Source organism: Zootoca vivipara, chromosome 4 (genome assembly GCF_965207765.1).
Source record: "Zootoca vivipara chromosome 4, rZooViv2.hap1.1, whole genome shotgun sequence".
Taxonomy (NCBI): Eukaryota; Metazoa; Chordata; class Lepidosauria; order Squamata; family Lacertidae; genus Zootoca; species Zootoca vivipara.
In genome coordinates this window covers 62,061,363-62,078,047 of record NC_142587.1, presented here as the reverse complement: position 1 = coordinate 62,078,047, position 16,685 = coordinate 62,061,363, and the positions used below count along the sequence as shown (strand labels likewise).

Below are 16,685 nucleotides of genomic sequence, written 5' to 3'. Positions count from 1 at the left end.
CTGAGGTGTTTTAATGCCATTATAATGAACTGATCATGAAGTTTTTGTCTGCTAAATTTGCCGCTGCATGAATGCTGTTTTGCTTTTCCTATTTTATTGCTTTTATGAATTTCTTTTGTAGTTTTCTTTAATGAAGAATGCTCACAGACACCGACTCAATTACTAAGTGCCCAGACAGCAGACAATGTGATCCAGTGTGCACTGGGAACAGAAAACAACCAGAGAATAGGCAAGTTTGACCAAACTGTGGGAGGCAGTGGAAGACAGGAGTGCCTGGCGTGCTATGGTCCATGGGGTCACGAAGAGTCGGACACGACTAAATGACTAAACAACAACAAAGCAGTAGGTATTGCTTTGTGATTTTTCAGCGTGTAGAAAGTGTGATAAAGTAGCAGCCATTTTCCTTATTGTCTCCCATGCCCATTTCCCCCCCTTTGTTTATTTTGCCTCCTCTCTCTCTCTCTCTCTCTCTCTCTCTCTCTCTCTCTCTCTCTCTCTCTCTCTCTCTCTCTCTCTCTCCCCCTTTTCTCCCTCCTTCCCTTTCCTGCTTACTTCAAGTCTTTCTACTTTCTTACCTTCAGTTTTTTCTCCACCCCCTAGGCAGCTAGAGTATGAAGGGATACATGTGTATGTAAAAGAGGTGTGGATCGGATTTGAACTCTTTGCCTCACCACTTTGCCCTCTGTGAAAGGGATTTTTTGTGAATTGCTTTGATACCATGCATAGGCTCTGTTTCTTGGGCAAGTTAATGGACTCCGAGCGTCACCATTCTGCTTTTGGTGAAATTGACTTTTAAAGCTTGGTGTAGTGGCAGAGTTAATGACTAGTCATTTCTATGCCTGGTGCAGGTTCCAATATTTTGTGGCTTGTCTGTACTTGAGAAAACTACTGAATATCTGTTCATTAATTCTACAGTATTGCATTCTGTAAGTATGTTTTGTACCTTTACAACACAGGAGGATGGGGGAAAAAAACAGGGAGCTGGTTCTCCCTACCGTTTGACAGTTGTCCTAACCTGCAACCCCAATGGGCACCAGCTAATTCTAATGGGAATATATGTGACTTAATCTGCCAGGAAGAAGTAAAAAGGGATGTAGTGATTGCTCCACCCAGCCAGAGCAAAGAAGCAGCTACATAGGCCAAGGACATAAAAGGGTGGTGGTGGTGGTGGTGGAAAAACAGAGACATATATGGAGTGAAGGAGTGACCCGACACATTTCTATCCAACCTGTGTACTTGGTATTTGTGATTGTTGGTTATCAGGTACATGCATTATTTTCACCACTGTGTGGAATTACTGTGGGAGAATTGTGCTGCAAACCCTAGGCTGGTGTGGGAAAGATGACACTGATACATAGAGCCTTGACTCTCCTCACCAGCAAAGGAATCAGAAGATGGTTAACTCATCTTCATCAAAACAAAATAAAAAAATCCTTCCAGTAGCACCTTAGAGACCAACGAAGTTTGTCATAGGTATGAGCTTTCATGTGCATGCACACTTCTTCAGATACCCATCTTCATCAGAAAGTTTTCAGCAAAGGCTAGATGGTCACCCATCTAGTGCAGTAGCAGGTTTCTTCCTCTGCAGGGATGAATTAGATGAACTTTGAGGTGCCTTCTGTCCCAATGATTTTAAGAATTGGGTTACCCACTCATAGCAGCATGAGCATTTGCTTAGAAAATTCATTTGATTACTCTTTGATTATCTACCAGGAATGGAGCAGTAACAGTTTTGCAAATCAAATCCACTTCTTTGCATGTTTAATTAACAATTGTTTCTTATAAATGAAATATGCAATTCTGAACAATACCTTTCACCTCTTTGTCATTCTTGAACCATCTGATATCTGCAGCTGGTTTGCTACCAGACGTTTTGCATGTAAGCTCCATCCTGTCACCTTCCATAACCGGTGAAATAAATCCACTAATTTGAGGAATCTCTGGAACACCTAGCAAAAAGCACAAAATTGATTTATAATGTTGATACCATACAAGTTGTTTTAAAGGCTTTTAACAGTGCAGAGAGGTAAAATGGCATTACTGATTAGTACAATTTTTATCGGTACAGACATTTATTTCAACAATATCAAGTTTAGTGACACTAATCTACCATTTTTAAAATTCAAGCACTACATATCCAACATAAGAGTTGCATAAATTTCTCCCCCACTAAACAAGCATTCTGAATCTTAGAACAATTTTTCAGACTTCCTTTTTCAGTTTTGAACCAATGGATTCCTGATTTTAAGCCTATCATTGAGAAGTAAAAGCCAAGAACATTAAATATGAGGTTTGGGGGTGAAATATGTCGATTGAAAATAAACTTTCAGAAAATTGGAGCTGGCATTTAAAAAGATCTATAGCACAGAGCCTAGGGCTTGCCAATCAGAAGGTCAGCAGTTCGAATCTCCACAATGGAGTGAGCTCTCGTTGCTCGGTCCCTGCTCCTGCCAACCTAGCAGTTCGAAAGCACATCAAAGTGCAAGTAGATAAATAGGTACCACTCTGGTGGGAAGGTAAACAGCATTTCTGTGTGCTGCTCTGGTTTGCCAGAAAGCGGCTTTGTCATGCTGGCCACATGACCTGGAAGCTGTACGCTGGCTCCCTTGGCCAGTAAAGTGAGATGAGCGCCGCAACCCCAGAGTCATCCGCGACTGGACCAAATGGTCAGGGATCCCTTTACCCTTTACCTATATTATTAACTAAGCTAATATTTTAAAGCTTTACAGTATGATTTGAGCTAGCAATACAGAAAGAAAGGCCATACAAAAGTTATACTTATTCCAGTCTAATTAGTTATAAGAAGTTAAAATTTACTGATATCCTTCTGTAGATCATAGTGTGGTTTTGATCAAACCATACAATCATAATTTATATCCTGTATAAATTATGATTTCACGGACTACATAGAAACAGTGAATTTCCATGCAGACCATGAAATTGGACTCAGTGTGCAGCTGGAGCTCAGAGACTTTTGTGCACTGTGGAAAGACAGCCAAGCAATTGAAGCAAATCTGGATGTACCAACAGGTTCAGAAGGTGATGAGGTGTGGGCCTCAGGGCAGGTGAGAGCATGTCAAGCTGAGCCCAGCACTTTCCATTTTCATTGCTTTGTCAGCAAGTAGAGCCTGTATCTACGGAGCCTTTCTATTAACTATTTGCCAGTGTGGCTTGTCTCTGCATTCTATGTTATTGTCCTAACTCCACATTTCTTGCTTTTTCGCCTCTATCCTCACTCAACTACAAATTATTACAAATAATTCCTATGTTCTCCCCCAAAGCACAATCATTTTATTAGGAGGTACTGAGATGGAGAAGAGAAGAAAACAGGGATAGAACATGAAGAAGCAGACATAGCAGTAGATGGTTTACAATTGATCAATGTTGTTGTTGTTTAGTCGTTTAGTCGTGTCCGACTCTTCGTGACCCCATGGACCATAGCACGCCAGGCACTCCTGTCTTGCACTGCCTCCCGCAGTTTGGTCAAACTCATGTTTGTAGCTTCGAGAACACTGTCCAACCATCTCGTCCTCTGTCTTCCCCTTCTCCTAGTGCCCTCAATCTTTCCCAACATCAGGGTCTTTTCCAAGGATTCTTCTCTTCTCATGAGGTGGCCAAAGTATTGGAGCCTCAGCTTCACAATCTGTCCTTCCAGGGAGCACTCAGGGCTGATTTCCTTAAGAATGGATAGGTTTGATCGTCTTGCAGTCCATGGGACTCTCAAGAGTCTCCTCCAGCACCATAATTCAAAAGCATCAATTCTTCGGCGATCAGCCTTCTTTATGGTCCAGCTCTCACTTCCATACATCACTACTGGGAAAACCATAGCTTTAACTATACGGACCTTTGTAGGCAAGGTGACGTCTCTGCTTTTTAAGATGCTGTCCAGGTTTGTCATTGCTTTTCTCCCAAGAAGCAGGCATCTTTTAATTTAGTGACTGCTGTCACCATCTGCAGTGATCAAGGAGCCCAAGAAAGTAAAATCTATCACTGCCTCCATTTCTTCCCCTTCTATTTGCCAGGAGGTGATGGGACCAGTGGCCATGATCTTGGTTTTTTTGATGTTGAGCTTCAGACCATATTTTGCACTCTCCTCTTTCACCCTCATTAAAAGGTTCTTTAATTCCTCCTCACTTTCTGCCATTAAGGTTGTGTCATCTGCATATCTGAGGTTGTTGATATTTCTTCCGGCAATCTTAATTCCGGTTTGGGATTCATCTAGTCCAGCCTTTTGCATGACGAATTCTGCATATAAGTTAAATAAGCAGGGAGACAATATACAACCTTGTCGTATTCCTTTCCCAATTTTGAACCAATCAGTTGTTCCATATCCAGTTCTAACTGTAGCTTCTTGTCCCACATAGAGATTTCTCAGGAGAGAAATTGATCAATAGCAACTATGTATTTTAGAAGGCTGGTTTGTTTATTCGCTATGCATTTGGGTGCCTCTTAATATATTGTAACCAAATTTTGCATGATGGTTCCTGAAATCAAGGAGCAGGGATTTTTCTATGGTTAGCTGTGGTTGAATGTCATTTTGAATCAAGATGATGGACTGAACATGTGGAAGCCATACTGATTTTAATGACTGATTTCAAAATTGCACTCATTGCTTGTCTTTCTTAGAAGTCCCAAGCAATGCTGGGTAAGAGGCTGCTAGCGACCTATAATCAGAGATAGGCAAATCTATTTCTGGTCTGTTAACTCTTGTAGATGTTTCATCTCCCTTCTCCATTAATATGCATTTTTAGAAAAATCCACACAAAAATAGACAGCTATATTATGATTTGCACTTTAGTCCTAGAGATGTGGATCAAGTCAGCTTGTATGAGAATTGTCAGAAACCGAATTCCTCCAGCATCCCTGTTCATAACATGGTGCCATCAGTTGTGATAGAAATGAAAGATGGATAGGAGCCTTGAGTGAAGCAAAAATGGAAAAATGGTCCCAGAGATTTTGAGACAAGGAGACAATGAAGTAATACAGATAACTAACAAAGAAAATAATAGAGTAGAAGGAAATGGCAAGGTGGGGAGATTTAGAGTGCACACACAAGACAGTCCTGAGCTATACTTTTCTTCCAGAGGTGCTGAAGAATTCTTAGTGAATATCTTCTCCAAATAAGTGGATGTTTTGATACACTCCCCACAAAAGGTGGTTATTTCTACATTCCAGAACACTAGCATCTTAGGTGCAGATAAATTTTCATAGATATCCAATTGTTAGTATTGCTCATCTATCTCTACTGAAAGGAACAACCAGTTATCTTCCTGTTGGAGAATTCCTCATACATCCCCCAAACTGTCTGAGCTAGATATTCTGTTAGACCATTGATCATCAGTTATTTGTTCAAACCCCAGACATGCTTATCAGCTCCCCAGGTAAGCATTCTGAACCATACCATGCTATTTCACATCAGTTCCTTATTCCAAGTACTGTACTAGGTATTATGCAGTGCATTGAAATTAATGCTGGACTCTTAAATTCAATGGTTCTTCAACTAAAGGAGAGATTCTGCTAGTCATTGTGCTGAGTTATTTCCTTCTAGCAGACACTACCACAGTGTTGCAAGCCCATTGTTAAAAATAGCTAATGCAGAAGATGAATGATGACAGATCAATGGCATCAGGAGACAGACAGGGATGTAAAGGAGTTTATGTGGTAAACATAGAATAGAAAAAGCATGTGATGTGATAAGCAAAAATAGGTTACAGCAAAAAGGAGGGCAGTCATGGTGAGAAATAGAAAAACAAAAACAAGATGCACTGATAATGACAGGGGAGACCACAGAGCAGCAGAGGGTAAGGTAAGGTAAGTTATAAGGCACAAGAAGTCACACAGTGCACGCTGGGCAGAGGCCAGACCTTGGTGCCAAATAACACCTTCACTATCACTTGGCCCTGTGTCTAAAATTAACCCAGACTGCATATGCCTCTTTCAGAAGCAACACACCGTCCAGTGCAGCCTTACACCACAGGAAAAAAAATACAAGCATGAAACACATCCCACCAAATGTCCACGTAAATGGATGGGGAAATTTAAAAACCAATGTAAAGATCCTGAGGTTAGAATCCTAAGAATGCTTACTAGGAAGTTAGCCTCACTGAACAGAATGGGAATTATTTCTGTGCAAATATATCAATAGTATTGCTTCACATCCTTCCATTGCCTTTTTTATCCATTCTTAACACACACAGTGATTAATAATAATAATAATAATAATAATAATAATAATTATACCCCACCCATCTGGCTGGGTTCCCCCAGCCACTCTGGGCGGCTTCCAACAAAATATTAAAATGTAGTGATAAGGGCAACACTATTTTAAGAATCTTGTTTATGTAATTCATTGACTCTTTATCACTGGACAGAAGTCAGATATAATTTACAATGCACCTCACTTTATCATTCAGCTTTTTAAAAACAACAACACTTATATCTAAATTCATAGGTGGCTGATTATGCCTGAGCAATAGTCAACACATGAAAGAAACAGCAGAGTTTTTTCAATGCATTAATTCTCTCCAAGATGTGTGATATGTTCTCCTTAATAATACCCCTAACATTAAAATCTAATAATTTAAAAGACTGAAACGGGAACTGATATATACAGACATTTCCTATCTTATTAAAAAGATGGCACGAACGAATTACAGGAAAATAGATTTTGTAAACTGATTTGATAATTGCCCCTACATTACGAAAAAAGAGAGAGAAAAACTACAGCTTGACAAATGCCTTTTATAACATTGCTTTCCCTAAAATAAAAAAGATAGTGGGGGCATATTACACACTGAGTTTAAACGGCCACCTGTTTATTATTATTATTATTATTATTATTATTATTATTATTATTATTATTATTATCTTAAGGTATGCTTCTTTAGATAGAAAACTGACCTGCGTTTGTCTTTATCCTGGAATACTCTGTTCTGAGTTGGTTCCCCCTCCCCTTTAACGTCAAACAGGTAAAATAGTCTCAGTGGAACTAGCAGAGGCACATATTTCATATCCTAGGCACAAAAGCAATTCCCTGGCTGGATTAAGTTTAATATTACTGGCACACAGAACATTTTACATCAGCCTTATTAAATTCAACTCTCACCTTACTATATACAAAGAGTCAAAAGCAGAGAAAAAACAGAAAAAAGGGACGAGTAAGAAAAGGTAAGAAGAGCATGTCAAACTCAGGGGGCAACTACAAGATCCAGAAACCCCCATGCACAACAGCAGCCTATATATAAACTGCTATATGCAAAGTTCTCCCCCTGTCCCTGAGCAGATGGTCAGCACTGGCAACTCTGACAGTGTATATTGGAGGTGGGGAGGTACCTGCAATTATCACCCTCATTCTCCATAGATGCCATCAGTCCAATGGTATACATGCAGTGCAGGATTAACACACACACAGCTTGCTTTCAAGCACATAGTGTTCCATCCAAAAGGGTAGTTCATTGACAGACATTTTATATCATAGGTAGAATAGCCTGGCTGGATTAGCGTGACAATTTTTTATAACGTATTAGCCACATAGAGGTGTGTGTGGTGTGTGTGTGTGTGTGGACACAAACATTCATAGATTCTTATGCATCTTGATGCCTCAACTATTTCCTGGGTCACTTCCCAAGTCTTTTGCTTTATAGCTTTTCTTTAAGTGTTAAAAAAGGTGGAATATTTAGAAGTTAAAGAAGCTGACCATCACTGTGGAAATGCGAACTTCTGTTAAAGTAGAAAGGGAGCAAGGAATAAAATAGATGGTCTTAGTGCCTTTTCATTAGATTTCTTTCCCTGTGCACTATATAGTATTATTGTAAGAAAAAGAGCACATATAACAAACAAATAAACAAACAAACAAACTCCTTGGTCCTTGGACTGTACAGTGTATCTGTACAGTGGACTGTACTTGGACTGTACAGTGTTTTCTGTATCAACCCAGATTACGAGATACTGCAACAAAACTGCAGTTTTACAGATTCTGAAAGGCAGTGAAAGATGAATGCATGAGTCACTTGCATTTCTTTTCTGAGCAATGTGTGTTAACTTAGGACACACCCTTATACCACGTCAGACTATTTGTCCATTTAGCCTAACATTGTATACTCTTGACTTTCAGCAATTATTGAGAATCTTTCATTTCATCATCTAATCATGCTGTATCTTCATATTACCTGATCCTTTTAACTAAAGACATTAGGGACTGAACCTAGAAACTTCTGCATGCAGAGCAGGTGTTCTGCTGTTGGGTTATGGTCCCTACCTATCCTTCAAATGAAAAGATAAATGGGTTTCTAAAGCTATTCTATTTGTTATCCAACAATGTTAGTCCAGATGTGTTGGAGTACAGCTTCCACCAGCCCAGCAAGCATGGCCAATTATGAGGAATGATGGGAGTTTAAGTCTACAGCATCAGGAGGAGACCACATTGACTATGCCAGTTTAGGAGATTCACTAATTTGTCATTTGCACACTGCCCAGAAGCTACAGTAGTCAAAATCTAATTTTCACTACAGATAATCTCAGTATAAAGCAATAATAGCCACTGTGTCTACTCAATATACAAGGCTGGTCCAGACATAACATTAAAATATAGTTTAGCATTACAAGAATGAGCCTAGCCTATCTCCAAGCTAGTGTACTTCACTTTTCCACCTAGTGCAGCTGCAAAGAGGAGTTTGGGAGCCACGTCACCTGAACTTGGACAAAGTAAGTATGATTAGTAGAAGCAAGTTAACTCAAGGCATAGTTTATCAAGTTAGCTTGTTCTCACTAAATTTAGTTAAAATAAACCACAGTTTTTGATTCAGATGACTTGCTGTGGTTAGCTTCCAAACTCCTCCTTACAACCTTGTCTGAAAGTAGGTAAATGAGACCAGGCTCATTTTTGTAGCAATATATCATGGTTTAGCACAACATTTGAATGCAGCCATATTTTGCAGAATCCTCTGAAGTTCATAAGAAGCTATATAAGTTATCTTGTCAACGGTTTTCTCTTTGGTATTCTCAACCTGTTATGCTTACCCAGAACGGTGAGGAAAGCCTTGGAAGTCTTGACAGGCATAGTAAATAAAGAACAGGTGTATTGCCCTTCATCTGACAGTGACACATCAGTGACTCTGATGGTTAGTTCATGCCATGAAGCTCGAAGCAGCTCAATCCTATTGTCCCTCAAAGCTGTAAGGCAAAAATAAAACATATATTCAAAATATTTCATAAATAAACATTGTAATACCATCTTCAATGTAGCAGGTTTAATGTGAAGTTGTAGAAATATGTTAGGCACAGGGTTTTTTAAAAAGTAATTTCACACCATTTATACCACAGAGTTTTACAAATGCTCTGTTTGGAAAATATCAGACAAGACAAATGAAATATTGCTTTAATATCAAAATACAAAACAAGAAGAAATCAAAAGCTGCAATTTTGCAAAATAGTCTTCTTTGTAGGTAACCTGAATGGATTATTACCACAGAACAAATCACCACATACTTTGCATTGAGTGATACACAACAGCAATGGCTGGTGTTCATCTCACTTGTATTGTCTAGAATTTTTTTATGTGTCTGGGAGAGTTTCTTTTCACAAATCAGTTCAGTTTAAAAACACACAACCCAAACCTATAGTTTAGCTAGTTTTGCACTCCGGGTCCACTATATTCAATTGTTTTCCCCTGAAAGCAGATCATGGGGCTGTATGCTTGGCTCAAGCATTAGTACAAGATTACATCATATATCTTGAAACAACAACAATATTGCTTTCCCTTATTTATTAGTGTGTATATGTGTCACTTGCCAACTTACATGTTAATCACCCAAAATGGTGAGCTGATAGAAACGAATTGCTAGAGAATAGTTTTTTGAGCCCTTGAGACCACTCTTTAGTGTTTTGGGGCCTCAGGAATTGGGTGGTGGTGGTGGTGATGGTAGGGATACACTTTCCCAGGATCCAGAGGTCATAAGGAGTCCCAGCCACATTTATAGGCTCACTACCATAAGAAAAAATTCAGCCTAAATTATAAACCCATGCTTGAGGATTATTAAAATATATTTCCCCATGTCTATGAGGAACATAGTTATAAACTGTTGCATTTCTTTTAATTTTCTGAAACAAATTCGAGGAGAAGATAAGTGTGGCAGATGAGTAGGAGCAGGAAGATAGGACAAGCAGAGATATCTGAATGTGCACCGAGGTACATGATTATTCCCACTGACATAGATGGAGGATGGTTCTTCTTGAAAGTGTATACAGTCATACCTCGGGTTACAGACGCTTCAGGTTGCTTCCTGCGCCGAACCCGGAAGTACCTGAACGGGTTACTTCTGGGTTTTGGCACTCACGCATGCGCAGAAGCGCCGGATTGCGACCCACACATGTGCAGACATGGCGCTGCGGGTTGCGAACGTGCCTCCTGCATGGATCACGTTTTCAACCCAAGCGTCCACTGTACTGAGTTGCTTTTATTGTATGTTGTGTTTTAAATTGTTGTGGCCCAGCCTTGTGACTCAGGTGTGATGAGGGGCAGGATATAAATATTAAAGAAAACACACACACACACACACACACACACACACACACAAAATAATAATAAATACTTGCATAGGTTTCTTTGATTCAGACAATCTCACCAATGCATGGATATTGAGGGTAGTACCAGGGGGAGCCACATGTCCTTGGGAGTATGGGGTAGGGAATAGTGTGTTTCCCCCTTTCATACAAGTAATATGTGAAGGGGGGTACAGTCAGGGAGCAAAATGTGAGCTGGCTGGTAGATTGTACGTGCAAATCTTCAGGGAATTTGCTTGCTGCCTGGTAGTTGTGTCTGCTGTTTACATCCACACATGATCTACTTGTATATTTGAAAATAAAGCAAATGTTACAACCATGTTTTCAGTCTTCAGGGCTCTCACTGAAATGAACTGAAGTTTAAGGAGCTCTAGCCTTGGATGTTTTCTTCACTTAGGGAAGTGGGGAGTGTATCTGTGTTGTCTATACGTGAAGTGAATGCCATCTTATGTGAATCAATAATATCAAGCAGCTCCTGGTCAACCTCCAGTGGTAGAAGTTCCACATTTTCATACTTGCAACACACCTGTATAAATGGTGGTGCTTCTGAGATTTCCCTACACCTGTCAACTGTAGTGCCACAAAACCTGGCAAGACTGCAGTCCCACCCTCAGAAAGCAGTTGTTGGCCATCTACCACTGTCAAAGATGGACTGCTGCCGCATGTGGAGGGTAGCAGGGCATTGCCCACTTCACAGTAAGTTCTGCCTTGCATATAAACCACTGGGAAACTGATGCACCCATTACTCCTCCTACACACTAAATATTGTTTTAATAAAATGCATAAATCACTTCCTCAAGAATTCCCCAGGCAAATACATACTGGAAGAAGACAAGTCATCAGAAAAATGAGATACGACAGGGAAGAGGTCTTTTTTTAAAAAAATAAAGAATCTCTTAAAAATATCAAATTCAAAATGATATATTTTTGTTTTGGTAAGGAAATAAATTAAGAGAAAATAAGGGAAAATGTTAAATGAATATTTGGGAGAACTAGAGCTGAAGAACTGCGCAAAATGTTAATAAATTCTCCACTCTGGAGATGTTGTATTTTCCCAGCTATATACAAACCCTTGCAATCTTTCCTTCCATTCTACTGGGGAAGGGAGGCAACTGAATCAATCTCTCAGACAGTTCTACTAATAAAATAGCAGCCAAGATACATAGCATGAGAGAGCATATAGAAAATAAATTATTTTAGTGCTCTCAACACATGTGATCAATCTTGATCATGTCCACTTCTGTGCTGAGATAGACAATTTCATGAATGAATCGGGTAATCAAAGACATAAGCACCCCCCCCCTAATATGAAACAGTGCTAAATAGAGCAATATAGAAAGGGAATTGTTGATTAGCCCTGAAGGAATAAGTTTAGCAGCTGTGACTACAACAACTACTACAAAAAAGTGACTACAACAATGACCATCCAGCTGAAAAGCTTTTTCTACCTCAGGCTGTTAACATTTATCTGTGATCAACAACGAAAAGAAGCAAGCTAATATGAATGGACGTAATATATAATGAGATTCTTAAAACTGAGGTATGCTACAAAAACAAAAAACCATTTCTGACATACTAGTTCTAATTTATTATTTGATGTCATTACAGTAGTTGTGCCTCCTAATTGGGTTGCCCAGATATCATAAAACAAAAATAAATGCTAATTTGGCAGGTACTTAAGTCTCTTTCCCTTCATTTTACTTAAGCTTGATTAGCTAGTTGCAGGGTTACACCCATCATTTCTATCCAATGAAGAAAGCTGTATCATCTTGGTTTCCCTCCTCTGCAGACATTCCAGGTTGTCAACATCCTTCTTAAACTGTGGCGCCCAGAATTGGACACAGTATTCCAGGTGTGGTCTGACTGAGGCAGCATAGAGTGGTACTAGAAAAGCCTGTGGTGTGTGCTTGCTTGCATGTGTGTGAGTGTGAAGTGCCCATGACAGTTTCTGCAGTTTGCAAATGTGCCCTTGGGCCCAAAAAGTTAGCTGACCTTTGCTCAAAATGAATCTCCAGAAATTTCCATGCTAGTTACCTATGCTGAAAAAGACTGTAGCTGCTTCTTCTAAAATGTTTTGCACAAAGACTGTAGCTATATTAATAAATGTATTTATGACCACTAATTGAAAGAAGACAAATAGTTCCTGGTGAATATTTCCAGTTTATGGGGGGCGGGGGACAGCGAGAATTGATTTCTGGAGTATCAACTACATACAATCCATAATAGATGTGAGGATCCATTTTTTTTTGGGGGGGGGGAATTAAGGAAAACAATCTTTAAAGATAAATAGCAGCCTAAACCAGACCTGACAGACTTGACTGATGACATAATACCCTCTTCCTCTTGTGGTGGTGACACAAAAATGCCAAAGGACACAAAACTGTCAGTCTTCTTGTTTATTTTCTATCTTAGACTAATAAAAGGATGTGTGTGATTGACAGAAGACAGAGATGGGCATGGACCCAGGCACACAGTGTGCACTTTTGTTTGAAAAATGTATTGATGTTTTGAGGGTTGTGATATTTATTATTGCCTTTTTCTACCCCATCTTTGCTTTCCTTTAACAACAGTTTTTCAGATGCTATCTTAGTGATTATTAAATCCTCATTGTTAATAATAACTGGCACTACTTTATTAACAATTTGGACAACTGTGTGGTGCTAGAACTGTATGGCAATTAAAAATACTGAAATAAGGATCATTACTCTTTAAGCTTCCTCAAACTATAAATTACCTTTTGATCAAAAGGTAAATAATTATCTTGGCAAACAAAGTTTTGCCATATCAGCACCTCACCAAAAGAAAAGGTAGGAAGAAAGAAAAAAAGGGCAATGTTTATTTTTGTTCTAGAAAAAAATAGTGGAATATAATTCAACATTTAGGGGTTCTTAACAATGCAGTGAAAAATATAATTGTTCTACAAAATGCAGAGAGGCTACAATCCTATGCAGAAATAAGCTCTGTGGAAATAAGCCTAGGGCTTGCCGATCAGAAGGTCGGCGGTTCGAATCCCCGTGACGGGGTGAGCTCCTGTTGCTTGGTCCCAGCTCCTCCCAACCTAGCATTTCGAAAGCACGTCAAAGTGCAAGTAGATAAATAGGTACCAATACAGCGGGAAGGTAAATGGCGTTTCCGTGTGCTGCTCTGGTTTGCCAGAAGTGGATTTGTCATGCTGGTCACATGCTCTGGAAGCTGTACGCCGGCTCCCTCGGCCAATAACGCGAGATGAGCGCCACAACCCCAATCGGTCACGACTGGACTTAATGGTTAGGGTTCCCTTTACCTTTACCCTTTAAACCAAAATAGTCTTACTTCCAAGTAAAAACGCACAGGATTGCTATGCAAAGCAACACTAAGTTCCATGACAAATTACTGTGCAAGCTGTTTTGTAGAATACCGATAATAGTTTATAAAGCATTACACATTTTGACTGTGAAGCTGGAATGGCAAAACCCAAATAATAAGACTATGTATTGTGGAAAAGCACACATTAATTTATTTTAGTCTATGAACCTTCAGCATGATCTTGCGATTTAGAATACAATTGGGCTAGTGATGATTAGGATTGGCAGCCAGCCAGACTTACTGTGTTTGCTGCTGGTGATTGGGCTACCATTGCATTTGCACTAAGGTCACATGAAGATGCTAGTTAAGTGCTAACTGATAGCTACAAGGGTCATATGACTTCTGTTTCTTATTTCAGCAGGAATTGCAGATGATCTTGAAAGTCAATATAAGGCTTGAGTAATATGCCACAAAAATGTGTCTTATGTCTATCAGCATGGATAGCTCAGTGATTTAAATGATTTTTGTTCTTCTGTAAATCTTAGGTGGTTACTCTGGGTATGTTGATACACCCCTTTTCTTTCTGAGGGACTCCATTTTTGGAAAATCACATTGGCACAGGGGCACTATTAGGGGGGGGAGTACATTGTCAAATCAGATTTAACTTTGACTTGTGATGTCATCACATTTACTAATGCCCACCCTGACGACCTGTGAATTCAGCCTGTAATAGCAATCGTATCAAACATATAATTTAAAAGGCACAGATGCCAAGATGTCCAAATTACCAAATCATATGCCCATTTTTTTGTATGCAGACTCTCAACTACCTCCAGGCAAAGTCCATTTAATGGACAGTTGTGTGAGTGTAGGTCGGTGGAAACAAGTGAGAGACATAGATTACAAGTTCCATTTGAAATATGAATCCTAGGAAACTGCTTATCCTCACTAAGGCAAATTCCCAGTCTGTGTAATGAGAATATTTACTTTGTGCCTAGGGGTATCACAGGATTTAATTGACTAATGCTTGCTTGCAAAGGTCACAGTAAGTGCTGAATCTGTGAAAGAAGTAGAAATACAACTAAAAAATATGAAGCGCTTAGGGACACAAGGCTTTGGAAAGATGCAGAAGTAACCAAATGTAAATGGTGTTCATTCTGAACACTGAATTGTACTGTCTAGTATGCCACATTCAGCTGTTTGTTGCATAAACTTGCACTTTGTTCTATGGGCGTAGGCAGGGGGGGCAGTTGCCCCCCTAGAAGCAGGGCCGCTGGCCAGCCTGCCCCGCTGCCTGCCGCCACTCCTTTTCTTTTACGCGCCCCACAGCCAGCCGGGGAGAAGGGAGACGTTCCTTCTAGCAGGCTGGCTGTGAGGCGGGCAGAGGGAAAGCCCCAGAGCCGCGCACAGCATTTGGCCAACTTTCCCTCTGCCCGCCCCACCACAGCCAGCCAGGGAGAAGGGAAACGTCCCTTCTAGCTGGCTGGCTGTGGGGCGGGTGGAGGGAAAGCCCCAGAGCTGGCTGGCTTTTCTTCCACCCGCCCCACAGCCAGCCGGCTAGAAGGGACGTCTCCCTTCTCCCTGGCTTGCTGTGGGGCTGGTTTTCCTTCCACCCGCCCCGGCGATCATGGAGGGGGAGGAGGGGATCGGAACAGCCCGATTTCAGGCTGATCCTGGCACCCCCTCGCCCCTGCCGATCGTGGAGGGGGAGGAGGGGGTCGGAGCAGCCCGATTGTGGGCTGATCCTGGTGCCCCCTCGCCCCTGCCAATCGTGGAGGGGGAGAAGGGGTCGGAGCAGCCAGATTTCGGGCTGATCCTGGCACCCCCTCACCCCTGCCGGTCGAGTAGGGGGAGGAATAGCCCGATTTTGGGCTGATCCTGGCGCCCCCTCACCCCTTAACGACCATGGCTTGCCTTGCCCCCCCTAGTTTTCATCCTGGGTACGCCCCTGCTTTGTTCAGCTGTTAAAATTTATAAAAAAGTTGCCCATGTGTCTAGCTGCTTCTTCTTGTACTCATGGTCACCCAAGACCCTCTTTTGTTGCATCTGAAGAGAAGAATCAGATCAGTTATCCATCCCATGTGAGTTCTGGGTCACAGGTGCTATCTAAGCAGTTGGGAATAAACCCATAGAGAACTGACAAACATGAATAGTTGCATTTATAATTTTAAAAAAGAAAAGAAAAACAGCAGTTGCATAGCTTTAAGTGTCCTATAAGTAAGCCTCTATAGATGCAGCGGTTTATACTGCAATTATGTAGAAGTAAGAATACAAATAGTACAGGAAACATAGAGTTGCTACCGGTAGTAGCAGCTATCATTATTTCAAATTTTGCACCAGTTTTCTGTGCTAGTTGCCTTTTATTTGTCTCCTCATGAATTCTAATATGTCACGTTTATATAATAATTTTCTTGTAATGTACAGGCACTGCATCATCAACTTGACAAATTAGCTATTCAGTTTTCTGACTATGTTTTAATAGCATTAAGATATTTAATAGTGGAGCACTGCATTGCTGTTAGTGCATCATTTCAGTGGCTGAAATTATTTGTTCCTTGGCAACGTGACACAGTAAACAAGTTGAACTAAGGTTCAGTAACGTACACCCTACCATGTCTTATTGCTTAAGTAATATACAAAAGCTGTCTAGCCGGTGAACACAACAGCAGGTTAAAAAAAATGACATTCAACTCACATATTTCAGATAATAACACAGCATTTCATTATAATTTCAGGTGCAGGAGCCTGCCAACATTTCAGCCACCTGGCCTTTCTGAGGGCACTATACAAGTAAAATATGTGAATGAAAGATGTGACCTGAATACATTTACCTTTTTATT

General features: G+C 40.4%; 1 protein-coding gene across 4 annotated transcripts in view; it reads right to left on the bottom strand.

Moving 5' to 3' along the window:
• The window catches only part of CADM2 (cell adhesion molecule 2), a 370,367-nt gene that overhangs the window by 112,010 nt on the left and 241,672 nt on the right, over positions 1-16,685 (bottom strand). For all 4 annotated transcript variants that reach the window (XM_088667995.1, XM_088667996.1, XM_035116024.3 and 1 more), the window contains 2 exons: positions 9,019-9,171; positions 1,812-1,949 (listed from right to left, as the gene is read on the bottom strand). In XM_088667995.1, the coding sequence (XP_088524121.1) occupies positions 1,812-1,949; positions 9,019-9,171 (291 nt within the window). The remainder of the gene's footprint in view (positions 1-1,811; positions 1,950-9,018; positions 9,172-16,685) is intronic.